Source organism: Apiospora aurea (assembly GCF_038362705.1).
Source record: "Apiospora aurea strain CBS 24483 chromosome Unknown utg000010l_segment0_segment0, whole genome shotgun sequence".
Lineage (NCBI taxonomy): Eukaryota > Fungi > Ascomycota > Sordariomycetes > Amphisphaeriales > Apiosporaceae > Apiospora > Apiospora aurea.
Window position 1 is genome coordinate 3,186,940 of NW_027117397.1, and position 27,261 is coordinate 3,214,200.

Below are 27,261 nucleotides of genomic sequence, written 5' to 3' on the forward strand. Positions count from 1 at the left end.
ATCGACAGATCAACGTCTGGCCGGGTGGTACTGTCCATGGAGTGACCAATCCACAACCAATGGATTTTTTTTTGTCAGGAACTTGGAACACTTCCCCTAGTCTCCGGGGTCTTTGATTGACAGGATTCCGGACGTCCCTCGCTTCATCGGCTTGGGATCACGACGGCGCCCGGCCCCGTATCTCCGTTGGTGGACTGAAGGACCGAATTGCCGAGCCCCGGGCTCGTCGTTCCCCATCAATCCCGGTTCCTACACTCTCTATAGCGTTCACGCAAATGCAGATCCCCTTTTAGGCCTCCTTTCTGACTTCGCTTTTAAAAGGGCGAGCCATTCGCATCTTTTTCCTACTTGGAGAAAACTCGCTCCGTCATTGTCGTCCCCAGAATGCACCATCACTTATATATCAGGGGCATATATAGGTACTTTGGCGACATGGTCATTTCGGGCCTACATAGTCTACCTGAAGTATACGACTATTTGGAGCAGTGATCGTCCCTCTATAGCCGCAACATCGCTAAAGAGGGCTGCCCGGGTCGACCTTCCAAAAGAGATGCGGTTCAGGTGCTCGGAGCGAGCCTCAACAATGTACGGGAAACCGGGTGAAGCAAGCAAAGCAATTTGCCGGGGGGGCTTCGCTTGTAGAAAGGAAAACTAGCCGAGACTTCACAATACCCAACCACTGAGAAGGAGTAAGGCAAGCCGAGATAACCTAAAACAGGCTGATTGGTGACTCTAATAAGTGATAAACATATCATATTTCCAGTTTGCTGGTTTCAATCGGGCGAGGTCTCGTGTAGTTCATGATCCAGCCAGCGAACATTTCATTTGCTACATTCTCTCAACTAGAAATCTACGTCCTTGCAGCACATTAACCCCCCATGGTCTGGACAGTTCAGCAGCACATCCTCCGACAGCCGACGATTTGGTGCAACCCGCGTAACTCCATCTGGGGTTGCACAGAACACCAAAGACCGCCGCCGTATCAGTGACAACGGTCCATCGAGTGACCTCCGACGTGGTACGCGCGGCGAAGGGGCAGGCGAACTCTGGCGTCAAGGGTGCCCACGCTATGCTGGTTCTGATGTCAATCCTTGGATAAGAACAGAGACGGGTTCTTTGGCTGCGTAGACTATGCTGTAATCATCTCTTCCCATGAGGGCCATCGTGAAGTTGGGCACAGCAAAGAACTCGGCTATCTCCGGGGGCTGGAAGTCGCTGTAGTTTTGTCAGTTAGGTTCCTTGGTCAATTCTGTGGGATCGAATGGTCGTCGTCGGAGAGACAAGGAGAGGGGGAGGGCGAGGCCTTACATCTCGTCTTTGCAGGTGTGAGCCAGCCCAAGCTCGAACAGCTCGTCTTCAATGTTGTTGATTTTCAACTGCCATACTTCGGGCCACGCCAGCTCGCAGATGATGTAGTTGGTATTGTAGGTGTTGTTGGGGCCGTTCTGCATCGTGACCCCGTCCCACTTCCAGGAGCTGTTGCAGACGGTCGAGGTGTTGAAGTTGGGATCATCCCATTGGACTGTATTTCGAGATTGTGAGCGAATATTCTCTTACTGATATGCACTGATATGCATATACTGCTATGCATGTATGCGGATGGCTGTGTTCTTACACTTATATTCGCAGTCAAATAGTTCACTCGGGGAGGTGCGCGTGCAGTCAAGGCAGACCTCTGTCAAAGTCCAGTTCTTCCAGTCGAATTGCCCGAGATCGTGAAAGGTCTTGCGTCCGGTGGGCTGCGTCGCGGTGGCGAGAGTGGCCAGGTTGATCAGCGCGTTAGGCAAGCAGGCCACCAGCGAGAGCATCAAGCTAAGGACAAGAAGGAATGCCATCGTGTGGGATGTTCTGGTCGGGGTTGAGAAGGCAAGTATGTCGAAACCAGAGGGGGTCGAGCGAATGGAGGAGGTTGGACTGCTCGACGGGTGGGCTTGCAGGGTTGGTTTTGAATACGGTCGGTGTTCCTCAGAGGGAAGAGCGAGGACCTGCCCTGGTTTTATATTCACCGGTTCTCTTTTGCTGCCTTCCGGGGAAAGAGGCCGCAGCTACTCAGCAACATTCACACCGCTGGTTTGTGATAAGTAAGGGACATGGAGTTTGGCAGTCACTTGACATCAAGAGCAACATACCACAAAGGCGATGCTGTGTGTGTGGCTCTGTATTCCAACTGTGCGTGTGGCTCGCAAAATCTCATCGGCTCCTGAACTTCAACCCGACAAACCTGACGCATCCAATGATGGTTCGCGCTTCGTACGGAAGAAATCCACGAGGGATGCCTGTGGCTAACCGCTGTACCTGCTTTGATCTCTGCCTTTTATGGAAATGAAAGCAGTTTGACAAGCAATCACCCGTCCTGCTTCTCGAAGACACTCTTTGTGTTTCCAGGCTTTCGCTTGGGCTTCGACGCTCCAGCTCATAGAATATGGATGCCTGCTAACTTGGTATTGCTTAAGTTCAAAGCAACGATATCCGAAGCATGAGCCCGCTTCTTAGATCGGAAGCAAACTGGAAGCCAGCTAAGGCAGCCTTGGAATTCCTGCCACAGATGCGGTCAATCGGCATACCATTACGCGATGTGGCCGGGTCTCGCACCCTTCACCATCGAAGATCTAGTCGCGGTTTCCAAGGCAAGATTTGAAGATTGACGACGAGAATATATCTTGACATTGATTGGACATACCCCGAACCTTCAGGCTCAACCGAGACATACACACTCAAGTGGTACAACAACAGCTGGCCGACCTAGTTAGTCTCTTAGTGGTATCCGTAGCCTTCGGTATAAGATCTCCCACTGTCAAGGGCGAGTAGTCTTCAAAAAAATGCATGCCAATACTAGATCATACCAGTCAACAGTGTTGGACTGCTTACCTCACTTACTGCAGCTCCGTTCAGGGAGAGAAAGGCTTCCAGACTCTTGACGGCATCCAAGCTCTTGGGATGCATATTCTTTGGTTTTCATTCGATTTTGAGGCCTCTCGCAAGAGTATCGCCGTGGTACCCTTTCACACCAGGAAAAGAACACAAGTAGATTCTTGGGTACGTTCTTGTGGTAGTAGTAAATACTCCGAGATATCACAGGGTCACTCGCTGCTTGTGTCGATCGGAGCGGGCGGCCATTCGCCTTCGTACCACAGTGTCACCGAGGTCGGCAAACAGCCGCCCTGCCACGGAAATGGTAAGCTACTTCTCCAGATGGACCAAAGCGGTCAGCTTCGCCATTTTCGTCCACCATGCATTTACAGTTCTGGAAAGTCGAGTCAAGCTCATCAGCATTCTTCCGGGGCCCGTCTGCGGTCTAGGGGGCACAGACCGGTAACCACGGGATCGAATGCAGGCGCCCGGCGTACGCGGTCCTATCGTAGGTGAGAGGAAATCCTGGCTGGAAACATGATTTCAGGAAAGCACCTTTCGACTTGAGAGGCTAGGAAGACCAAGCGAGATAGATGCCACTAAGGATTCGATCCGAATACACCTCCTTTTCGGCAGTAACCATGGGATCCTCTTATCCACGATGCTTCGGTCTCGATTCCTGATATATGACGATGTTGGAGGTAGTATGCTCACCGCATGAATCAGTCTGGCCTTCTTTTGGTTTCACAGAGGGGAGAAGCTGACGCCAACTGTCTCAAGCACAGTCGCCATGATGGTATACATTCTCCGGTCGTCTGTTGTGCGTTGTGAGGACCATGATATCGGCGGCAGTTGATACGGGAGCTCAATCAGAACCTTCCTTTTCCTTTGATGCACACGTGTTTGTAACCGCTTGTTACATCCGAATGGTCCCGCATTCGGCTCGACTTGTCAATCAGATCGATGTCGAAGCTGTGTCCCACGTATAGAAGCAAATGCCATTTCGGGCAGAAGCCGGCGTATAATTTCTGATATGCGATACGATAGCATCGAAGAGCCATAGCTCCGTTGTCACGCCCGGTTCTGTGTTTATTCGTGGTATGGATACCCAATCCAAGCAACTGGCCATTTCCAGATTGTGGCTTCCCTTTGGTCGAAATCCGAGTCGTGCAGCTGCCCCCAAGAACACAGATCCCCTCCGACGGTAAGAAGTGCCAGCCCAAACCACTCGAGCCTGGCCAATGCGACATTGGATATCCTCCTCCTCCAGCCCTCCAGCCCTCCAGCCCTCCAACTCCTCAGCCTTGCACTTCAGTGGAGGTCGGCAGTTCCAACCATACGAGGGCTACCCTATGCTGTCTGTGCATGAACTCGTGGCTATGCTCCTCTACCAACGGGGAGGCTATCGCACGCAGATCCGTTACTGAACATGGAAGCTGAGCCTGGGGGCCATCCGTCGTCCTCTTGTCGCAACTATTCCGATGGAACGACGGTCGTCGAGTTCGGCCATTGGACCCGGCCGCTGGAAGGCGTGGGTCCCTGTACCAAGGGCAGTGCTATATTTCATACCTCTGGCATCATCACGTTGGCTTTGGCTAACCAGTGATATGCCACCCAACGATCAGGCATTGCGAGCCCCTCCGTCTCGATTCCAATCTTGGTTGATGCTTGGTTTCCACTGACGTTGCATTGATCATTCTATTTGAAGACTTTCTCGGCGTGGACAGCAATCGCACGTTTCACCTGCCTGCCGTAGACCGGCCTCAAAGGGGGCAGTGTTCACTTGCATATCCGGAAATCGGTACGGTGAGGATGGGGAATAGGCAAGACTATACGGCCATGCCCTCTATTCACATTGCCAGGTCGTCGTATGTTAACCTCCGTTGGGCCGCGCGAAGGCCCGGAACACACGGACTTGGTAGTGGCAGTATTGTCGTGAGCCGTTTTGCTGACATGTGCAGATTTGTCGCAAAAGAAGGGGGCGGTGCTCTCGCAAGAAGCGCATTAGATCCGCTGCCGATTTGGTGGTTCGTGATCCAGATTTGGAGTATTCTGCGTCTGCCAGAGGAAAGCAGAATTTGGTCACCGCAAGTTGCTATCGAATATGCAATGCATACAGATACGTTGATCTCATGCAGGATGAGCGAGGCTGTACATGGCGCATCGTTACATTGGGAACGGACATGTTGCCGAGCTGCTCTCAGCTTTCGGCAGCCCAACAGCAACCGGACAGACTAATGTACATGTGGCATGCATGTGGGATATGCCCTTTTCGACTGGAAAGCAATGCTTACTCGGTGGCCAAAAGGCCGAGACGCATCAAAAACGAGACTCACCAGTTAGGTTCTTCAGGCCTGGGTTTGCCACTGCGCCAATCAGCGTAGGGCTGGCTGGCCGCTGGACGACTCCGCCGCAACTAGTCATCAGTCATCATCGGACCGCCGGCCAGATTCTTCTATCTCGCGACGTTACTTTTGGCGTCATTTGGGGTCTCTCTTTCGCGTATCTCTCCTTGCTTGCTCGTTGCCTCCTCGTTGCTTCTTCTGTGCACTTACTGCTTTTCGGCGCCGATGCTACAAACAAACAGATCTTATTGTTCCAGCACACAACAACAAATTTGAAGCAGAACTCGCAGAGGGCGATAAATTAGAGGCTAGGTAGCTTGGAAAATGGAGGAGATCGACACTGGACTTTTCCATCGACCCGCTACCCATTTCTATAAATAGCCCTCACCACACCACCTCTACAGGGGTTGGGCTTGCATGAATAAGGCCGTTCTCCACTCACACCCATGGAACCTTTTGGGTTGAGATGCATCCCAACTTTTTCTCTCTCCCGTCGTGTTTCCGAACTATCAGGTCGGTGACATAAGAAACATATCGCGGGGAATCCATGGGGGCAGTTTCACGTCAAATTCGACCACGCAAATATGATAGCGTGGATATTATATATCCTGGCGGTGCATTTGCCGAGGTTCTATGGCCCCGCCATACGGCTATTACATGGCGACACTTCGTGCCGAATGCGAATACATACTTGCGCCGAGCTCGTATAGGTGGGCAAGCATCACAGGACTGAGGCAAGACGGACAGGGAACGGTCGACGGTGTCTGTACATTGAGACTGAACGTGATAGAACGGAAATTGCCGGTTTCCATCTGTGACGACCCCACGTTACGGAGAATACCAGACATTGAACTCTGGCAAAACGAACCAGCAGCAGTCCTTCCATCGCCAAGGAAGTAGTATGCAACCTATCAAGTTATAGAAGTATGACCTTGGAAGGATCTGTAAAGATGCAAGTCAAGTTTGTATGTATAGCACTCGAGTATACTCACGGGCCCCGACCCACAATATACTACTACGAGAAAAGTACGTATTATGATAGACCTGTCACCTACCAGGATGAGAGAGCCCGTCCAATCCGAAGCAGGTCTTTGATCCAGGTGAGATTAGGCACTTTCTTTCGCGCAGCAAATGCGATGAAAGCATTGCCAGCACGTTTTTGCTTTGTCGCAGGACCCTCTACAGATAAGTAAGTACCGGCTAGCATCTTAGTCAGAAGGCGGGGGCCAGAAGCTACCGACGCTTTGGACCTGGGATCCTGAATAACTCCGGGCTACATACACCCTAATACAGTTGGCTATCCAGTTCTGCCCAATGTGGCCAGTAAGGAGCTGGGAGCCGGGCGTGGATGGTGAATGAGAGACAGGATGCGTCAGTCAAGTACAGTATGCTCCCGGTGGCAGTCAGATCTTTCCCCGTTTGGAGGTATGGGCTGAAGCAGGGAATGATTCTCTCCTCCAACCAACCTACAACTCTAGGGGTCACGTTCAACAACTTCCTTTTCCGTTTCCCAACCGTGTCGAATGAACCAGGAAACTCTGCCCACAACCTTCCATCTATTGGTATCACCGAGCGCGCTTTGGCGAGAGAGAGTCAATTTCGACTGCGGCCGGGGCTTTATGGAGTTTTGATAACCAGTACCATTTCGGGCCACACACCACACATCCGTGGCTTTGTTACTTCACCTCACTATAGCTCTCCCGTCTCTCGCCTTTGTGCCATTCCTACCTCCACCCCCCCACTACGAGGCATAGGAGCCAAGACTTACTTAGTGCTATCTCTCCTTTGATGCTGAGAGAGCCTACTTCGTCCTCCGGTAAAGCAAAAATACGCCGGGAATGGAGTAGCCTCGAGCCTAGCTGCCAAGCCTGAGCACGCCAAATACCGAGAGAGAGAGGAGGGGAACTGAACACACAACAAGACAAAATAGTTTTCGTTGCAGAGGCTACTTGCTGTTACTACTACTTACACTTACATACCCTTGCCGATCTCCGTTATCTTCCCATCTTGCTACCATCCCACTATACGTATCATACACCCAGGCCAAGGTCAGCAGAAAGAAGGCAGAAGTCGAGAAAAGGCGAGTGGCACTGGGGACTAACCTGCTGGTATTGGAGGTGTTCTCGTTGCACAGCCCCTTTGAAGTTGCCTCCCACCCCTGCAAATACAGCTGCAGGAGGAAGAGCCCTGGGACCCATCGACTTGACTCGATTCGGACCAGAGAAGCTTGTCAGCGCTGGCGAGCAAGGTGATCAATCCGACGAAAGAATACGCCAAATTCATCCCATCCGTCCCATCTTTTCTTTGTCTTATTGCAGGTTCCCCTTGAACTGCAGCTCTCAGCAGCACCTGGCACGCACCGCAAATACGCGCAGCAGCAGCAGCACAGCACGGCTCCTCCCACAAACCGCACATCAATTTCCCTGTACGGGTACATAACCATCTATCTGGTGTGTGTGCGTGCGTGCGTGTGTGGTACGGCTGGCTATACGGTGTGTGTGTGTGTGTGTGTGGTGTGTGGTTAAAGCCCATCCTGCCATTTTATTTTCCCTCTTGCCTTGGACAGGACAGGTTTGAGTCAAAGAAGAAGGCGCAAGCAACTTATTCCAAACTAGTTGGTGTTTTATTGTTGTATTATTTGTATTGTTCCCTCCCCATTCCAAGGAGTGGGTAATAAACATAACTATGCCCTCCTTCGGCCGCCTTGGAAAGCAGAGCAATCGATCTCAGCATAGCCTGGCCGCTGAGCAGCAGCAGCAGCAACAGCAGCAACAACAGCAACAGCAACAGCAACCGCTGCCGCCGACGCCCCTCTCGACACTGGTCACCTCGTCCTCCGGCACGGGCTCTCTTGCGGGCTCTGCACGTACTCCACCCTCTGCCTCGTCGACGGCGCTGAGTTCAAGTGACTCATTCCCTCTACAGGACTCACGTTCGGCTCAACAGCAGCAGCAACAGCAGCTTCAATTGCGCATTCAGCAGCAGCAACAGCAGGCGCAACAGCAAGCGCAACAGCAGCAGCAGGCCCAGCAGCAGTTTCAGCGTCAGCAACAGGATCAGCCGCCACTACTCCAGCAGCAGGTGCCCCAATTCCAGCAGCACCAGCAGGGTCCTCCGCCGCCTTTAGTGCAACAGCAGGGTCAATCCCAGAGCTACTCAGGCGGTAATAATAATAGCAGCAACCTGGGGCAGAGCACCACCACTGATCCCACCGCCCTTACGTCAAACCACCCCGCCGGCCACACCACCGACCCAGCGAATAATTCCGCTGCTTTTGCCCACCACATCAACATCAACCATCTCCAACAGCAGCAGCAGCCGCAGCAGCACTTCGCTCCAAGACCGCCGCCCAAATCGCAAACCAGCCAAGACTTTTCGGAGCAGGTGTCGCGATCCCAATCGACTCGCTACCCACACCAGGTCTCTACCCCCATCCAGTCGCAGCTGCAATTCGCCGCTGCCAGCTCGGCCGACGACCTGCCGCAGACCCTTAGCTCCCCTATCGTTTCCCAGGGCCAACACCTGGGCCATCCACTTTCAGGCCAGCAGCAGCAGCAGCAGCAGCAGACCATTGGTGCCCCATTTCCACAGCACCCTCAGCACCAGCCGCAGCAGCAGCAGCCCGCGGCCCCCACAGAAAACAAGCGATCCGCTAGGAAGCTGATCAAGAAGATTGTAGCTGGTGCATCATCGGCCAGCGGTCGCAGCAGTAACAGCAATAACAACAGTAGCAATCCTTCCTCTTCGGATCAACACTCGTACCACCAGCACCACAATTCCTACGACAACTCACCTGGCCTCGGTCGTAGGTCATCCAAGCGAATTAGCGACAACTTTCCGCCCTCGATTCGGACTACGGGTGTTTCCCAAACCTCAATTGAGCAGCAGCAGCAGCAACAACAACAACAGCAGACACCACTGCAGCCCTCTGACTGGCCGCCCCAGGACCAGGAGCAACCACCACCGCCGCCGTCGAAACATCAACCACAACAACCCCCGCCTTCGTTAGGCCACCAGCCCGTCAATCCTTCACCACTTTCACAAGGCGGTGGTGACAGCGAACAAGGCTACACTCGCGACCACAACAACATCGCCATCAGCCCCGAGCTGCAGAGTGCAGGTGCAAACAATCAGGAGCCCCGCCCCCACCCCCACCAGACCACCATCCGGCAGGTGCCCACCGACCAAGATTCCTCGCCTTACAGTGCAAACGAGGACATCGCCTACCAGTACCAGATTCGTGCCCAGCAGCTTCTACAGCAGGCTCAAGCCCAGGCGCAGGCCCATGTTCAGGCCGATCAACAACAGCAACAGTCACCACGACAACAGCTGTACGGACGTATCGTCGTCGACCCCGCTCAGGATCAGTACCGTCAGCAATACCCTGCCCCTCCAGGCCAAGTACAATATCAGCAAGGCAATCCTCCGCCGCTGTACACCACGCACCTAGGAGCTGAGGCTCAGCATCCAAACCCCGAGACCGTGTCCCAGCTGTCGCATGACTCTTCCATTACCGACACCGACGCACGGTCATCTGTCATATTCAGCGAACAGCACACGCCTGCTCTGAGCTACACCCAGCTAGACCAGCGACAAGTACAGCCTCACGCATCCTCTCCAGCACCGCAGTCGGACAACATGCCACCGCCGACCGGTGCACCTCCCTCTACTCGTAGATCAGGCGAGAATGAGAAGAACATGAGGGCTGCTGGTCAAGTTGAGCCCCCTCCCGGCCCGCCTCCGGGCTATCGCCACAGCCAGGGGCCCAACCTTGGCTCACTGCCTCCCACGCCCGGTGTCCCCAGCAATGTGCAAGCCTACCGTGCGAGCAATGTTCCGGATCGACAGCAGTTCGATAATGCAGGCGCTGAGGCTGGCCGCAACAGCCCCCAGCCCTCTAACACGGAGCGGGAATCCGACCCCGAGAAGCAGTTTAAAGATCTTCGTAGGCCTCGCCCTCTCGCGTTGTGCTGGTGACCGAGTTGATTATTAACTAATGAGTAATATAGTGACCAAGTATAAGAACGTAAAGAGACTCTACTTTGACGGCAAGTCGCAAATAGAGCAGCTTAATGGCCAGGTCGAACAGCTCCAGAATGCTGTGGCCAACCAACGGATCTCGCAGTCCCGCACAGCGCTTGATGACAATGAGTATACTACCCGATTCAACCGCTTGAACGGCGCGATCAACAATCTCTCGTTCAACATTCGTAAAGACTGGAAGACGGTACCCAGCTGGATCGAGAGATATGTCAGCGCCGAGGCGATCAAGACAGGCAAACAGGAGATGACGGCTGTCGGACGCGCCGTCATCATTCGGTGGGTGGTGGATGAGATTTTCAACAAGTGCTTCCATCCCGGTCTTGAGATCGAACTTAGCCAGCACCTGAAGCGCATCGAGCAGAACATTCGCAGATTTTCGTACACGCTCAGCACAGGGGAGGAATACGAGGCACTAACATCCAAGGTGGTAAGCTGGCGGATGGCTACGCTGGAAGGCCTGCAGCAGGCCCTGAATGCACCCGAGAGCGGAGACCACCGCCAAGACTTCACAACACTGACTTCAACCAACCTCACGACGCACCTGTATCAGCACATGGTAGAACCGCCGCCCCCGGGAGTGGACGGGAGTGTGGCCATGATTGTGGAACTGGCGGTCGGGATTGCGGCCAACCTGTCGTTGGAGAGCCGGGATGTGGCGCTGGTGTTACCCCTGCCTGGTGATGCGATAAAAGCAGACTTCATGGAGACGGAAAAGCAGGCGCTCCCTCCCCTTCCAGACCCCGAAGAAGGCGAAGAGAGCGGCAAGGACAACGAGAAAGCAGCAAAACGTGAGAAGACCAAGAGTGGTATGTTGACAATGCTGGGAAGCCAACAGCAGCCCGGAAGCAGAAAAGGCAGCATTGTTTCGAATACTGACATGGCGGAACCGACAGCACCACCACCCCCCAAGGACGCCAGTAAGGTTCGTTTTGCTGGATTCATAGCAGTGGAGGTACGAGGACGGCAGGTGCTTGTCAAGGCACCGGTGTGGACTTTAGGATAGTGGTTTGGATGGAAGGAGTCATGATTACAAGCGTTGCTAGCCATTATGGTATTCTCGCTGTCCAGCTCGGGATATCCAACCGGAGTTGGGGCTCAGCACATTGCTATTTTGTTGGAAGCAGAGAGAAGTAGATGAGAATGCTGGGTCGGTGTGAAATCCAAGCTCCAATGCCTCGAGTCGACTCGGAGTTGGGGTCATGGGTGACGGGCGAGTACTCGGTGAAGAAAGAGGCTGTTTAGCGCTTTTGAGGAGGCGCAATGGATGTGAAGAGGCGTGAAATCGAGAAGCTTCAAAACGGCACGCGGATAAGCCCCTTCTATATACCCCTGGCAACTTTTTGAGTTTCTTGAATATGATCTATAGTTCCCTCATGATGTAGAAATCACGCGGGATAGGGGATGGATATACCAACGCAGCTTCACCGCCTGCCGTCTTGGTAGCCATTGGCCTCCCCTGTGTCTGTACACTATCAGTTTCTGCCGGTTGCCCCTCCATGCGACTATCAACAAATTCGCCGTTGGAAGGATAACCCCGCGGAGCGCTAGGGTAGATAGACGATTCGAAGGATTGCGCTCGTCTGGCTGTAAATCCCAGAGCATATATTTCAGAGAAGACTTGAGCAGCAGCCGTGACCGGGATTCGCGACATCATCATCATCACAGCCCATTCCCAGCGATATCATAACCAAGATGGCAGCCAAACCGACGCACCTGGAGCCGTCAGAGCTCGGAACCAAAGAATAGTTCGTACTGGCCTAATCCAAGAATACCTACCCTTGCCTCTGTCACTGCCCTGCATGATCTTCACCCTCTGGTTGTACGTGTACATTACATGTCATACATACAAGAATACAATGCCGTCTTGGGCCTTGTAGACGATCATACGCATGTCATGCGCAAACCTGCTCCCGTCCATATAACGGGCGCCCTCTAACCCGTTCTTTCTTCGCGTAACACCAACACTGACACCAACACAAAAACCAAACAGCTGGGACAACCTCTACACCAACGAACTCACCAACCACGAGCACGACCCGGCCGACACGGGCACCAACTGGTTCGAGGACTCGGACGCGCAGGAGAAGCTGATCGAGTTCCTCGACGAGTTCCTCCTCGAATCCGCCTCCGACGAGACGAAGAAGACGACGAAAAAGGACGCGAGTTTCCTGGACCTCGGCACGGGCAATGGCGACATGCTCTTCGGCCTCCGCGACGCCGGGTGGACGGGCCCCATGCTCGGCGTCGACTACAGCGAGCGCAGCATCGAGTTTGCGCGGCGGATTGAGGAGGCGCGGCGGAAGGGGCTGACGCCTCGGCGCTGCGACCGGGACTCCGGTGACGCCGGTTCCGACGAAGAACAAGAACAAGAACAACAGCAAAAACCACAAGAAGAAGAAACGCCGGCGGCAGAGGGACGTAGAAGCAATCGACTTCCAAATCCACGACATCCTCACCCCCTCGCAACCCCTCGCCGCCCGCTCCCCCAACGCCGGCCGCGGCTGGGACGTCGTCCTCGACAAGGGCACCTTCGACGCCATCTCGCTCAGCTCCGAGACGGACCCCGCCACCGGCCTGCGCGTGTCGGAAAACTACCGCGCGCGCGTGCTGCCGCTCGTGCGCGAGGGCGGCCTGTTCCTCGTGACGAGCTGCAACTGGACCGAGGACGAGCTCGACAAGTGGTTCGCCGGCGAGCAACAGCAGGAGCAGCAGGAGGGACAAGAAGAACAAGAGCAAGCAGACGAGGAGCGCAGGTGGCGGTTCCAGCAGGTCGGGCGGGTCGAGTATCCCAGCTTCAGCTTCGGCGGCGTCAAGGGGTCGACCATCAGCAGTCTGTGTTTCCGGAAGATGGCAAGGGCTTCATCATGACAACCCCAATAATCTAAATAAAGTAAACCGAGCAATAGGGTTGGGAATATACACTTTTATGGGTTGCTGTAGTTTCAGGAACCGAAAACTCCCAGCAAAACACGGGTTCAAAGGCCGTTGTTGCCGTATATCCACGTTGTTTTTCGATCTCAAATCATTGCACTTATTCTTTTTTCGTGATCTCGGCTACGTAACCTGTACTACTCATACAACTGTTTCTCGATGGCGCTTGCGAGAAGAAGCATGCCTCGTACCGAGTCCTTCCATACTCCGCGCTCCCTGAGACTCGTGATGCCGGGGTCTATTTCAATCCATGGCCGACTCCCAAAACCTGAATGCTAGTTTTCTAGTAGGACCAAAGTCTCTGACCTTCTGTCATAGAAGTACTGTGTCGCTCAAAGTTCCAGGACAACAGTGGTAAGGGTATTTTCATGGTTCAACGCCTTCCAGTATCACCACTTTAGAGTCGGTTGTGGGGTCGGGGTCCACCCAAGGACGACTGACGAGAGTTGTTTCATTATGAGTCTGTCCCTTCTAAGGCGACGTGTTCATAGGATCACCTCCTGCGCCGGGGACAGCAGCTGCTGCCGTTGTGGCGAAGAACCTGACATCAACGTCGTCATCCTTCTGCAGCTTCTCCAGACACGGCATGATTCTCTCGTTAATGAGCTCCAAAGACTTCGGCGAGGCCGTGATCTCCTTCTCTCCAGCCTTTTCTAGCGAGTAGATCGTGCCCTGCTCCGGAAGACGTTTTAAGACATCAATCAGGGCCGCGTACGTCTTGGCCACGTTGAATCGGATGTTGGGGATCTCGTCCGCGACCAGCTTGTCAAGCATGGGCAGAATCGACTCGCTGATGACCTCCAAGCTGACAACACTCGTCAATGTCTAAGAAGTATTAGTGGCTGTTCAATAACATTGGAAGCGTAATCATGACTCACCGTGATGGCAAAGCAGGTGGTCATTCGGTAGAGGTAGTTGGGGTGCGTGCCCATGGCCATGACCTTCGGGATGATGGCCTCGCTGGCCCACTCCACTCCAAACACCTCTGTGAGCTTCTTCAGGTTGTGCGTGGCGGCCTCTCTAATGGAGAAGACGGTGTCACCGAGCCAGCCCATGCAGAGTCCACTCAGCTTCTCATCGAAGAACTGCACACCCAGCTGGCTGGCGAGCAGGGGAATGTACTCAATGATAGCGAGTCTGACTCTCCACTGCTTATCCTCGGCAAGCTGGACGATAGCAGGGAGGAGCGATTGTGATAGGAGATCGATACCAATAACTACAAAGGTCAGTTAGGCCGTGGGTTCAAATACCCATCAAAGACAGCACGTACCCTGGTTAACAAGCTCCAGCTTGGAGATTATGTGCAGACGGACTTCGGGGAACTCGTCCTTCAACATTTGGAGGAACATAGGCAGCAGGTGATCGATCGTCCTGCACGTTGTGAGTTAGTATGCAAACGCAAGCTCGTATCTGGCGTCACTTACTCTTGCTTGCCCAGGATAGGAGCCAGGCCGCTGATCTGAGTACCCAGCGCGGCACGGACGTGCTGCGAGGTATCCGACACCAGGTCTTCAACAGAGCTCATGATTTCATTAAGGAGTACTGTCCGGTCGACCAGAGCACAGAAACCAGGGATCTGTCCAGCAATCGCAGTTCTGACTTCAGCTTCGTTATCCTTCAGCAGCTTTACGAAAGAGGGCACCAGATCCCGGGAAACGACTTCCTCGTCTACCGCCTTAGCGATCTGTAAAAACTTGTCAGCTGCCGTCCATTACTGTCCCGATGATGTTGGTGTAACTCATCGCATACCTTTTCAAATCTATCAGCAATCATGTATCGGACTCTCCAGCTCTTATCTTCTATCAGGTTGCGCAGAGATGTGAGCAGAACGCCGTGGCTGGCTTGCTGTTCTTTGGGAACGACTTCGGCGATGGAAATGAGGATTTCGACGGTCAGCAGGCGCACACTATCCTGGTCGTCCTGTGCAAGGTGTTGGAAGAGGGGTATCATTTCGTCAACGACGATGGCGGCTGGCATCTCCTTTACGAATTTGGCCATGTTAGTGGCCGACTGTCTTCGGACCATGGGCGTCTCATCGTGGACCAAGAGCCCGAATTGTTGGCGCAGTTGGACCTGGATGGCCGGGGACACCTTCTTGTAGGGCGTGGTGAAGAGACCGCATCCTGAAACCTTCGAGGTAAACCAGTCTGCCTTTGCGAGTCGGATGGTGAGAGGGATGAAGTATTCCTCGACTTGTTGGGGCGAAAGCTCTTCGCAGATCTTGTTGAGTGACTCGACGGCCTATCGAAAATTATGTGATTAGATATGCTCGACAGAGGCGACCAGCACGGAAAAGGGCTGAGCTCACCTTATCTCTGACGACGGGCTCCTCGATGGCAGCGAGGTTCTCGAGGGGAGACAGCAGGACGTGTCCCCATTGAGGCCCACCGACGTATTCGATGAAGCTGCCAAGCTCCTCGCTGAGTGCAACTAGCACTTCATCTTCATCTTCGACCGACTCTGTTGTACGCGTATTAGTAGGCTACGACGAGAAGTGGAAAGGTGGATATTGTGGCTGACCATCGAGAAAGGGGATGAGCTCCTCCCGAGTGCGCTCGGCTCCCAGGGCGAGGGCGATGGTCGAAAGTCGGTGGATGGCGTTCAGACGGAGGAGGACATCATCGTGCTGCGGAGTAGTTAGCGGCGTGCATCCCAAAACAGAGGCGGCGGCGGCGGCGGCGGCTGCTGCTGTGGGAAGGGCGATGATGGCGGCTGTCGATGTCGTGACGGGCGGGCAAGCAGCCAGGCATGGATGGCGGTGGTACGGACCTTGAGTTCATCTATAAGCACGGCGATGGGGTAGAGCTCGTCGTTCGCATTCGGCGCGTCAGCCATGGCGAACTAACTGCAGGGTCGGTTGTGGTTTCGGTGGTGGTGTTGGCAGTTGATTGGGAATTGGCAGAGGGTTTGTTGCTGATCGCGTGCGTAAGTGAGTAAGTGAGTGTGATGCAACGACAACGAGATTTGCTACCAGCCGCCTCGCCGGGGTTGCATACCAAGCAGCAGCTCGTAAGGCTTGCACTCCTCCCTCGTCCAATTAGTGCCGTTCGGGGGACTACTACGGGTTTTTGCCAGAGAAACCTACGGTTAGCGGGCTGCGGCGGCGGAGGGAAGCGATGCGGGGACGGTCCAGGTCCAGGAAGCGGCTGAGTCCAGGAGAAGGATTAAATCTAGAATTCTAATGTATTGCGAAAAGGCCTTTTTTTCTCTTTAATGCTCCAGGTGAACAAGATGGACAGTGAAGGGACGTGAAATCATCGAGGGGTATCTTGGTCGGTGGTTGTTGTGTGGAGAGAGTCAAGTTTGGCTTGGTTAGGTACGTGTGGCTGGCCTGGTCAAAGAGAGAACAACTGGACCGGGAAAAGGCTTTGCACAATGCAGGCAAGGCCAAGTGGGAGGGAGTGGCAGACAGACACGCAGAGGGGCAGCTTTGGGTACCAACAAGGCACACAGCGTACAAGTAACGATGTAGATTGGCGGTGCAAGCGCTAACATTATTTCGGCCTGGGCCCTGGGGGGTACCTAGGGACCACTGCTAGCAGCTCTCCTCCCAGCGCTGTCAGTAGGGGGAGAGGAACCCTGGCGAACTTGATCTAGCACATTGGATGTGTCTCGGGCTCCTCGAAATAAATTCACATATGCTTGGATGTTCCATTCGTATATCTGATAGATCAAATTTCCGTTTGATCGCTGTTCTACGGAAACTAAAACCAAATTTTACAGCTTGAAAAACAGGCTGCTGTGTGCACTTTATACCGAGGAGCGCAAGCTGTGTTCTGGTTGCTTAATGGCTGCATGTGCGTACAGGACAGGTGTGGCTTGACACCTACCTGCATACATAAGGTGCACATTCCCAACCCCTCTCGTAATACGTGCATCAAATCGAATTTGGCTCTACATATATTGATGTCCGATATGCCAACAGGCAGGCAGTCAGTCAGTCAGGCATGTTAGGTTATTCGGTTGGGTGACTTCAATTTGATGTTGCTTAGGTATTCTGGCGTACATAATAAGTCATCAACGTGGTGTTACAGGCAGGGGCAACAATGCAACCTGGGTGAGAAATTGCGCTGGCGAGGTGCCAAGGCTGGAAAATGACGTACATATCTCACCAAGAGATGAGCGGTTCCTCTCTCCCCTGGATTGTTTGACCGACCCCACGTCAGGATAGGGACCTAAACATACGATCCCCTGCTTGCAGGAATCAAGAGGGGGTAGGGGGTAGCTACCTGTGTATTGCAGCACTTATCAGAGCTTGTCCTTCCAGTCACTTTTGAAGTTGAGAGCCAAGCGAATGTCAAGGGTGTCTGCAGGAGCTCTGCATGTGATGGGCGATTGTACATTTACCAACGTCACCCGCCCTTCTCGCATGGTCGGATACATACCGAGCCAACTAGCAACGGCCATTTCTAGCGCCCATGCACTTGACTACGTGCATCATACGCGACGACATGAAAAAACAACATCGAAGTTTTGGGTGGCATTTCAGTAGTATCACAATAGTCACGTAACTACGATATGAAGAAGACGGCGTGTTGATGTGTAACGAGGGGATTGCCTCTTACGGCTCCCGAGTAATCCATACTGCTCAACTGTCTATGGAAGATGGTGTAGTAATAGTTTGTAGAGTCCAACAGTTGGCGATCTCCTCCTCCGTTTCTGCACTGCTAATAGGCAGAGTGGTTGATATGAAGGCACTGTAGTGCTAGTTTAGAATCCGTGGATCTTGATGATCTTGGGGTCGAGCTCGAGTCCTTGCTTGCCAACAAGGAACTCCTGCATGCATTTGCGTTGATCACCCTGTAGTTGGATGACTTCGCCCATGTTCTCATCCGCTACAATCGTACCATTGCAGGCGAACTTCTTTCTGATGACAGAGAGGATCTTCTTGCGGTCGAACTTGGGGGAAGGCCTTGGACCGTGGTCAACGTCTTACGACCGTTGCGCTCTGTTTGGGAAGACGCGTCAGCCAATACGCGACTCGTTGATTGATGAGGGGGTTCCGTTGGAAGGGCTACTCACGTTGGATACGAATGTGGACGTAGTCCTCTTTCTTGCCGCCTAACTGTACCGCATCTACATCGGCTTCCGCATCTGCGAAGGGATCATAGGTCTTGAGGTTCTCGATGGACATCGATAGCGGCTTTTCGAGTAGCTGGGGATTGCTTCTAAGTAGAATCCTGGTGGGGCGTGGTAGATGGGAGGAAAGAGGGAAACGGGTAGGTCGAGAAGAGAGAGTGGTTGTTGATGTTTGAAGATCAGTAGTTAAGTAGAAGGGTGAAAAGAATCGGAGGGGCAGAGGATGAAATACATGTAGGCTGGAGGCAAAAGATGGGGATGAGTCAGCAAGGCAAGGTTTAGCGTAGCGTTGTTGTTGTTACCCATGGCAAGCGGCGATCTACGGACCTGCCGCCAAAAGGAGGCTGTTTTAGGGGACCAAAAGGCCCATGGCCCGATTTAGGAGCCATCCATATCAGGTGACTGACTATGTACGCGTATCAACGGCAGTCTCAAGCTCCGTATCACAGTCCAACATGTTACAATAGATCAATCGAGACCTCTGAGGGATGTTTTGGTTTTGCGCTGAATCAGATCATTGATGCGGCGGAATAATGAAAGAAGCAACTGTCTAGTCTACCTGGATATTCCTTTTGATTCTGCATATCTCCCAAAATAGCGCCTCTGAATGGCGAATTGGTGTTCAGCCTTCCATCGAGTCACACGGAGACGGCAGGTTGCTGGACTGGGCTGGGCTGGTTGGGTTGACATTGACATCAATTGCTGCCCGTAATGGATTCAGCAATGTCGTAACGGCCTTCTCCTGCAGGCCTGTGGCGTCAGATTCCTGTAAGTCCGGCCTACCTCGTTGCGCGTGGCTGGTGGGTTGAGGGGCAGCGAAAGTACTTTCCATAAAGTACTCGTCGCAAATCCGATATCGATTGTGATTTGACTGAGGGAACGTGGGGCAGCGACACCGTCAATGGCGGGCACCACCACCCATCAGCCAAATTTAGGGTGACTCAACGCTGCGATCTTCCAAAACCAGAACTGGTTACAGACCGCAGTCGAAACTCCAACTGTCCCCCAAAGCCTCAGCCGTCGTTCAGGATGCCTACCATTGCTGTCGACAAGTATGCGCTCTTCGAAGCGCTGGGTCAAAAGTGCGTACACTACACTCCTCCTCCCCCTCCAGCGCCGCGGCCGCTGGCTGCCCACCTTACAGCGCACCAAGCAGCACCCCCACTAACAGCCCGCCCAGATACACGACCCTAGAGTTCGAGGATCTCTGCTTCGAGTTTGGTATCGAGTTGGACGAAGACACCGAAAATGACGACCGTCCCGTCGTCAATGGCGTGCAGGAGGCGCCCCAGCTCAAGATCGAGATCCCCGCCAACCGATATGACATGCTCTGCTTCGAGGGCATCGCCCTGATGCTCAACATCTTCCGCGGCAAGAAGCCCACCCCCAACTTCCGTCTCATCACCCCAGCCAGCGGCGAGCTCGGAGACGATCACTGTACGTGAGGACACCATGAAGGTCCGGCCCCTGGTGGCAGGTGCTATTCTTCGCAACATCACCTTCACCCAAGAGCGCTACGACTCCTTCATCGCATTACAAGACAAGCTGCACCAGAACTTGGCGCGCCAAAGGACACTCGTCGCCATTGGCACCCACGACTTGGACACCGTCAAGGGGCCTTTCACGTACGAGGCGCTGCCTCCCCAAGAGATCAAGTTCGCGCCTCTGAACCAGACCAAGGAGATGACGGCCGAAGAGATGATGACTTTCTACGAGAAGGACAAGAATCTGGGCAAATACTTGCACATTATCCGGGAGAAGCCCGTATACCCCGTCATCTACGATGCGAACCGCGTGGTCTGCTCCATGCCCCCTATCATCAACGGAAACCACTCTAAGATCACCATGGATACCAAGAACGTCCTCATCGAGGCTACAGCAACTGATGCGACCAAGCTGGCTATAGTTATTGACATGATGGTCACCATGTTCTCAACATACTGCAAGGAGGAGTTCACAGTCGAGCCCGTCAAGGTCCTCTCCGACCACAACGGCCAAACTAGGATAACACCCCATTTGACGCCTCGGTCACAAGAGGTTGAAATAGATTACCTGAACGGCTGCCTCGGCCTGGAGCTAAAGGCGGATGAGGTGTGCCAGCTGCTTTCCAAGATGGCGCTCACCGCCAAGCCCTCGAGCAAGCCGAACCTGGTGGAAGTGTCCATCCCCCCTACCCGAGCAGACATTCTGCAACGGTGCGACATCATGGAGGACTTGGGTATCGCATATGGTTTCAACAAGCTTCCTCGTATGTCGGTTAACAAGACCGTAGGCGCACCTTTGAGCATCAACAAGATGACCGATATTGTGCGTTTCGAATCGGGTATGGCAGGCTGGAGTGAAGTCATGCCCCTGATTCTGTGCGGGTAAGTACACATCGCAATATCGATTACTCGCTCAAGGCCATGAAAGCTGACCACGAAGCAGTCACGACGAGAACTTTGCCTGGCTGAACCGGGAAGACGACGGCAAGACCGCCGTCCGGCTGGCCAACCCCAAGACCCAAGAGTACCAGATCGTCCGGACCTCGCTCCTCCCCGGTCTCCTCAAGACGATCCGCGAGAACAAGTCGCACAGCCTGCCCGTCAAGGTCTTCGAGGCGTCCGACGTCGTCTTCAAGGACGAGACCAAGGAGCGCAAGGCCCGCAACGAGCGCCACTACTCGGCCGCTTGGTGCGGCCGCACCTCGGGCTTTGAGGAGGTCCACGGCCTGCTCGACCGCGTCATGCTGATGCTGCGCACGTCCTTCCTGACGCGCGAGGAAGGCTTGGGGTCCAACAAGACCGACTTCGAGGTCCGCCAGGGCCACACCAAGCGCGACGGCTACTGGCTCGAGGCCATCGACGAGGCCACCTTCTTCCCCGGCCGCGCCGCCGCCATTTTTGCCCGCATCGGCGGCCAGAGCCGGCGCATCGGCGAGTTCGGCGTGCTGCACCCCACCGTGCTCGAGAAGTACGAGATCAAGTTCCCCGTCAGTGTGCTCGAGGTCAACCTCGAGGTCTTCCTATAGATAGATATAGAGGCAGGGATGAAGAAGAAGAAGAATGAGCAAAAATGAAAGAAAGAATACCACGGGCTTCAAGTAGTCGATCATGTCAGCTATCTGAGTAGGTAGCTATACAGTCTGCTATGTAGAGAGAGGCATAAAAGAGTAAAAGACGTGCTGGGCTACTGTTGCTGAAGCAAGGTCCCAAAACTACCAAGTTTTTTACGTGACACCGGTGCTGATATTTTCAATCTCCTCGCTCAAGTGCCTTCCATATTTAACTTAAGGCACACCTATAGGCCCTAAAACCTTACTGCGGCTTGACGTTAGTAAATCGTTTCGGAGCTACACGTAAAACACAAAAGCTGCCGAGATCGTTGGTGGATCATGAATCATAGTATTGATTTCGCAGTATACTCATACAATATCAACCAGCACCGCCCCGCTATCTTCTATGTATGGGCGGTTTTCTCGCAGCACGTCTTCGGAATCCCTTTCCGCTCCCCTACCTTTCTGTTCTCTCTCCCGTGTTATCCTTCTGAGAGAGAAAGAGCAGGATACGGATAAACAAGAGCCATAAACCAACTGCTCTCAACTACTTCGCAATTAAATCCCCGATTCTATCCACCGCCTCTACAGCCCCAGCATAAACCCGGATGTACCAAGTCCGGTGCACAAGCTCTTCTATAGCGGGTAAAATAAGCCCTCCTATGCCGCGCGGCTTCAACTTCCCCTGCTCCTCATCGTCATCGTCGAAGCAATTCTCGTACCCGCTCCCGACGAAACCGGAGACGCCCTCGCGAAACGAGACCGCCACGTCTTCGCCGCTGACGGCAGATATGGTCGACCAGATACTAGACTGCCGCGGCTTGTGCGGGACGAAATCCTGGAAGTTCCACACGCTATCGGGTCTTGGGTGGTATAGCAACTAACTCATTTCCATCTCCATCGCCCCATCCATCGGCTGCTGTTGCTTCATGGTGCTGCTGCTAATTCCTTCGACGCTGGTATGGTGCTGTGGCGGTGGTGATAATACCGTCGACGCTGGAACCACGTCCTTCATCTCCTGTGCTAGTTCTTCTTCATCATCATTATTGGCCTTGAGGCTGTCTTGAACTCCACTGTCGGTTGACTGTCTCGTTGCCGCATTGCTGCTGATCGGCTTGCTACCTGAATCCGAACCACCGAATATGCCTTTTCCAAGGTCGACGTTTGCGAGACCTTCCTTGAGCTTCGCGATATTATCCGCAAATGCACCCGGACTGTCGGTACTGGCACTCTGTCTAAGGGAAGGCGTGAGTGCTTCATGTGCCGTCTCAACGCCGCTGAGAACACTCTTGCTGGTAGGCAGTTCAGGCGGTTGGCTTGTTGGCAACGGACTGCGACCTCTACTCGCAGGCGTGCTCGTGACGAGAGGGTTGTTAAGTGCATATTCGCCTATGCGCTCCCCCCTGGCAGCTGCGTTGTCAAGCTCCTCGTTCATCTCCGCGTCGCTCCTGCCAAAAGCGCTGGCCCACCACCGAATCTCGTTCATGCGCGGGAAAACGAGTCTCTCGCGTCCGCTCTGTCGGTCATCGATGGTGTTATCGTATTTGGGGTTCAAGAACTCCTGCCGGCGACTAAGAAAGTAGTCCCACACACTCCTCGTCCGCTCCTTTGCTTTGGCGTCACATCGTTCTTTCTCCGAGTTCCACAGGAAAGAACCGTACTGCGCTGCATAGAGGTGGTAAAGAAGCCGTCGTAGGAAACGCTCGTTGAACTCAAATTGTGAAGGATGTTGATGCAGCAGTTGGTATGTCGCATCCAGGAATTGATGGAACACAGGCGAGATGTCACTGGGTTTCGTCGCTTGGCTCGCCTCTACTGTTGGGCGAGTCTGTCCGGCTTCCTCGGGCGGCGAAGCAGGGTCGTCAGATTCAGCTGTAGTGGCTGTAGAATCCGTACCATGGCCGCGATTGAAGAAACGCTTTGCACTGGAGATGGCACTGTCGAATACCTCGCCCGCACGTCCTTCCGACTCGCCGGGTTGAAGAGTGCTGCCAGCCATTGGGTCCTTCTCGACAGTAAACCACTTCTCGTGGTTGAGGTATCCAGCCCGCAGTGCGAACATGTGACCAAAGGAGAGCCAGTCTTTCTCGACAAGCACAATAAAACCTTCTATGGTGCGATAATATGGATCAAGCATCATCTGGGACAAGGCCGAAAGTTGGCTAGTGCGATCCCATCCATCAGAGCAATGGATGAGCACATGGGAATGTTGGATGCCTACTTGCCGGGCAATGAGCGCAGCGCCGTCGAGGATACCGTAGATATGCCGTATCCAGTTGCTCTTCTCTAAAAGATGGCGGTTCGGGGGCAGGCGGCTGATATCGCCGTCCTTGATGGCTTCTATAACCATGTTGAGGGAGTCACGCATGACGTGTATGTTGTCGATGTTTAAGTAGGCCTTCTTCGCAAAGTCGTAATTCTTCATGTCCTCGGAGCCCTTGCCCATGGCCTGCATGACCACGGCATTGATCGTCGGACGGGCATCCACAATCAGGTTGTTCTGTTGAGCGCCGTATACAACCCGTTTTCCCGTCTTGGGGTCCACGCCAGCAGTGCCGCTTTGCAGCAGCTCATCCTCGAACTGCGAAACTGCATCTTGCGACTTGCCATCCGGGCTGTTGCCCTCCCTCAGATCAGCGTGGCTAGAAGCTGGGCTGGGTTCGACCGACTCGCCGGGGTTGACATCGAGCCCATTAAACTCGACCGTGGCGGAAGCCGAAAAGCTGGCGCTGACAATGCGCTCATCTTGGACACTTCGATTTCCTCGAAGGCCAGTGCGGGGTTGCGAACTGCGAGTGATGGAGCAGTTGTTGAGCGAGTGCAGGTATGTCAAGACAGGTATACGCTGACGGGAGCGGTAGGGCCCTGCGTGCTTGATTACATTATCGGATATGTTGGAGGGGACTACCAGTAGTCCAGGGTATGTCGGCGAAAAGGTATAGTCCTGATTGATTGTAGATATTCGCCAGCCGCGGTCGACAGATTTGGTACTGATGCCCTGTCGTCGGAATTCTGTCTTGGGGTCGTAGATTTCCCAGCCGTTCAGGTGCTTCTCCTGCTTCAGCGGTTGGTAGCTGAAGGCATACAGCTTCTCTATTGAACCCAAGCGACACGTATGATTCCGAATGTGTTCAAAGGCTTCGCGGGCAGCAGCTTCTTCGGCGAAGTGGAAGCTGATGAACATGAAATCGCGGCATCGTAAACGGATCGTCGAGGGTCGGCCTGAAGAGGGGTGGGAGGGTCTGAAGTTGCAATGAGCAAGGATCGGGTAGGCTATATAGAGCTCGCGCGGGCGTCCTGTCGGTTCTGCGGGTGGTATCACCATTACGATATGATGATCTGTCAGATGCATGTCGCCCTTTTGCATCTCGCCGCCTCGGACGGCCTCGACGCCGGGGATCTTTTTGACGTGCATTATGCTGGAGGGTTATTGAGGATCGCCGATATTCTAGAATATTACTATCGCCGAGTTTGTGGCATTGGGGTGAAGGGTGGTCTTTGTAGTACGGTGGCAGAAAGGAAGGATTCAGCTGCGCGTTAGAGCTCGGCAGCTAAATTCATGGCAAGTGATTGGGGAGGTTGCGATGTGGCCTGCATCACTCAGGTGCTTAGAGGGACGCGGAACCGCCTGGCCTTGAATGCTTGGGGGGAGAAGTAGCGGGCAGTCAGTCACCGTGAGCAAACTGTGCTGTGAGCGAGCAAGATGACCACACGATGTGCTGGTGGTGCTCTGTCAGTCTTCGTCCAGAGGCCGGCTTGTTGGGCTACAAGGTAGCACTGGTCTGGATTGTGCTATTGTCAGGTCATATGGCAAAGGTGCATTGCTGTCGCAAGCTCAGCCAATGTCATCGGCAGAAGAAGCGTGTACGTAAAGCAAAGGCATAGGAGGTAGAAGGACAATCAGCCCAGCTGTAGTGGGGTAAAAGGTAAATTGCCCTGGGTGACAACAAACCGCTTCCAACTGACAGTCATAGACAAGCAGAGACTAAGATCATAGAACTACAATTTCGGATTTACGATGCATTTGATTTCAAGAAGAAATAAAATACTATCAGAAATGTATTTCTTGTCATGTATCTCAAATAAAACAAAATTGCTATCAGTTCAGACTAATACGCGTTGCATTGTAGCTACTCTCTCGCAGGCCTGTCAGTGATGCAAGTGTCCACTGTCGGAGGTTTGGAGTGTGGCTGGTGCCGACGTCACATGTCAGCACTTTAGACTGACTATCAAGGTGGGGTCTTTCTCTTATCGATGTAGTTGAATGCCAAGAAACAGGAGCCCTTGGTCTGTGTCCTCAATCTCCCTCTCTCTGTCTCTCCTTCTCCCAAAGTACCCTGGTACCTCTGAATCACAGTCCAGCAGCGCAAAGTCACACCCACACAAAAAAAAAAAAAGCCCTAACCAGCCAAAAAATCGAGGGTGCAGCCAGTTGGGCAAAATCTCCACCACGACATTTGGACCGAATTCTCGCGATATCTGCCATCTCACTCAGACGACCCTCTTCGCCCTCGACCAGTCCTCCCTCACAACCCTGTTCAACCGTCATCTCACAACCAGCAAAAAACTATCGTCAAGATGGCCGTCCCGGGTACTCAGATGTATGTCGATTGATTCCCTACCGCAATCACGAGAGGCAGAGAGAGATGCGGGGGACATCATCGTCGGTTGTCGCAGAGATGCGCTCCGTGATGGTCTCACGTCTTGTCTCGCTCGACTCGATTGATCGATTGTCGTATCTTTTCAATTCGTACTGACATACCATCTTCCTCCTTGTAGCTCCAAGCGCAGAAAGTTCGTGGCTGACGGTGTTTTCTACGCCGAGCTGAACGAGTTCTTCCAGCACGAGCTGGCTGAGGAGGGTTACTCCGGCGTCGAGGTCCGCGTCACGCCCACCGTCACCGACATCATCATCCGCGCCACCCACACCCAGGAGGTTCTCGGCGAGCAGGGCCGCCGCATCCGTGAGCTCACCTCGCTCATCCAGAAGCGCTTCAAGTTCCCCGAGAACTCCGTCTCCCCTCTATGCCGCCAAGGTCCAGAACCGCGGTCTGTCCGCCGTCGCCCAGTGCGAGTCCCTCCGCTACAAGCTCCTGAACGGTCTCGCCGTCCGTCGTGCCTGCTACGGTGTCCTCCGCTTCATCATGGAGTCCGGCGCCAAGGGTTGCGAGGTCGTCGTCTCCGGAAAGCTCCGTGCCGCCCGTGCCAAGTCCATGAAGTTCACCGACGGCTTCATGATCCACTCCGGTCAGCCCGCCAACGACTTCATTGACCACGCCACCCGCCACGTCCTGCTCCGCCAGGGTGTCCTGGGTATCAAGGTCAAGATCATGCGCGGCTCTGACCCCGAGGGCAAGGCCGGTCCCCAGAAGTCTCTGCCCGATGCTGTCACCATCATCGAGCCCAAGGAGGAGCAGAGCGTCGTCCAGCCCATGAGCCAGGATTACGGTGCTAAGGCCGCCCAGATGCAGGCTCAGGCTGAGGCCGCCCGCGCCGCCGAGGAGCAGGAGGGTGGCGAGGAGGCCGCACCTGCTGAGCAGCAGTAGATTTGAGGCAAGTCGGTGCTGGACTTTTCTCAAAAAGAGACCCCTAATGGAATCATGATCGAGGAAGGGGACGGGAAATGTGAACGAACGAACGCACGGGTATGAAATCTCTCACAATGGCGTTATCACGTTTACGTTTGCATTTGCAAGGGAACGGTTTCGGAGAACACAAAAATTTCTTGAACTACGTGAGTAGTTGCCATTTGGCCGTGTCTGTAATGGTCATGATACCGTAGATGACTGCATGAACAAGCAACATCACTACCAATACTACTTTTTGCCTTGGCAAACCTGATCTCACCTGTGATATGTCCATTGAAGACTCGACCTTAAGTCGACTTTGATTCCTCACTTGAAACATGGATTGCTACGCACACGCCTGGAAGCCACTCCGCAGTAGGGCTGCTAGTCTGAACAATGACGATTGGGGGGC

The 27,261-nt window shown here is 53.8% G+C and overlaps 8 protein-coding genes across 8 annotated transcripts; 4 read left to right on the forward strand and 4 right to left on the reverse strand.

Moving 5' to 3' along the window:
• Nucleotides 1–1,067: 1,067 nt before the first annotated feature.
• PG986_014960 (uncharacterized protein) lies at nt 1,068–1,835 on the reverse strand (the record flags this gene model as incomplete). The annotated part of the gene is made up of 3 exons (XM_066851182.1): nt 1,068–1,215; nt 1,309–1,522; nt 1,616–1,835. 3 exons carry the CDS (start codon nt 1,833–1,835, stop codon nt 1,068–1,070), a joined length of 582 nt encoding a protein of 193 aa, XP_066693420.1.
• Nucleotides 1,836–7,880: 6,045 nt separating this feature from the next.
• PG986_014961 (uncharacterized protein) lies at nt 7,881–11,241 on the forward strand (the record flags this gene model as incomplete). The annotated part of the gene is made up of 2 exons (XM_066851183.1): nt 7,881–10,140; nt 10,205–11,241. 2 exons carry the CDS (start codon nt 7,881–7,883, stop codon nt 11,239–11,241), a joined length of 3,297 nt encoding a protein of 1,098 aa, XP_066693421.1.
• Nucleotides 11,242–11,930: 689 nt separating this feature from the next.
• Nucleotides 11,931–13,106, forward strand: PG986_014962 (S-adenosyl-L-methionine-dependent methyltransferase; the record flags this gene model as incomplete). Its single annotated transcript, XM_066851184.1, has 3 exons — nt 11,931–11,983; nt 12,229–12,575; nt 12,664–13,106. The coding sequence occupies 3 exons, from the start codon at nt 11,931–11,933 to the stop codon at nt 13,104–13,106; spliced, it is 843 nt and encodes a 280-aa protein (XP_066693422.1).
• Nucleotides 13,107–13,640: 534 nt separating this feature from the next.
• On the reverse strand, nt 13,641–16,004 carry PG986_014963 (protein phosphatase 2 (formerly 2A)- regulatory subunit A; the record flags this gene model as incomplete). The annotated part of the gene is made up of 8 exons (XM_066851185.1): nt 13,641–13,994; nt 14,048–14,385; nt 14,440–14,540; nt 14,594–14,853; nt 14,919–15,410; nt 15,478–15,629; nt 15,690–15,795; nt 15,939–16,004. 8 exons carry the CDS (start codon nt 16,002–16,004, stop codon nt 13,641–13,643), a joined length of 1,869 nt encoding a protein of 622 aa, XP_066693423.1.
• A 1,875-nt stretch (nt 16,005–17,879) lies between these two features.
• Nucleotides 17,880–18,334, reverse strand: PG986_014964 (translation initiation factor SUI1; the record flags this gene model as incomplete). Its single annotated transcript, XM_066851186.1, has 2 exons — nt 18,192–18,334; nt 17,880–18,100 (listed from the first exon to the last, which is right to left on the reverse strand). Exons 1-2 carry the CDS (start codon nt 18,301–18,303, stop codon nt 17,880–17,882), a joined length of 333 nt encoding a protein of 110 aa, XP_066693424.1. The 5' UTR covers nt 18,304–18,334.
• Nucleotides 18,335–19,277: 943 nt separating this feature from the next.
• On the forward strand, nt 19,278–21,258 carry PG986_014965 (uncharacterized protein; the record flags this gene model as incomplete). The annotated part of the gene is made up of 4 exons (XM_066851187.1): nt 19,278–19,330; nt 19,393–19,685; nt 19,726–20,614; nt 20,676–21,258. 4 exons carry the CDS (start codon nt 19,278–19,280, stop codon nt 21,256–21,258), a joined length of 1,818 nt encoding a protein of 605 aa, XP_066693425.1.
• A 904-nt stretch (nt 21,259–22,162) lies between these two features.
• Nucleotides 22,163–24,697, reverse strand: PG986_014966 (myotubularin-like protein; the record flags this gene model as incomplete). Its single annotated transcript, XM_066851188.1, has 1 exon — nt 22,163–24,697. The coding sequence occupies one exon, from the start codon at nt 24,695–24,697 to the stop codon at nt 22,163–22,165; it is 2,535 nt and encodes an 844-aa protein (XP_066693426.1).
• Nucleotides 24,698–25,842: 1,145 nt separating this feature from the next.
• Nucleotides 25,843–26,828, forward strand: PG986_014967 (40S ribosomal protein uS3; the record flags this gene model as incomplete). The annotated part of the gene is made up of 3 exons (XM_066851189.1): nt 25,843–25,883; nt 26,062–26,296; nt 26,319–26,828. Exons 1-3 carry the CDS (start codon nt 25,861–25,863, stop codon nt 26,826–26,828), a joined length of 768 nt encoding a protein of 255 aa, XP_066693427.1. The 5' UTR covers nt 25,843–25,860.
• Between the last annotated feature and the right edge of the window lie 433 nt (nt 26,829–27,261).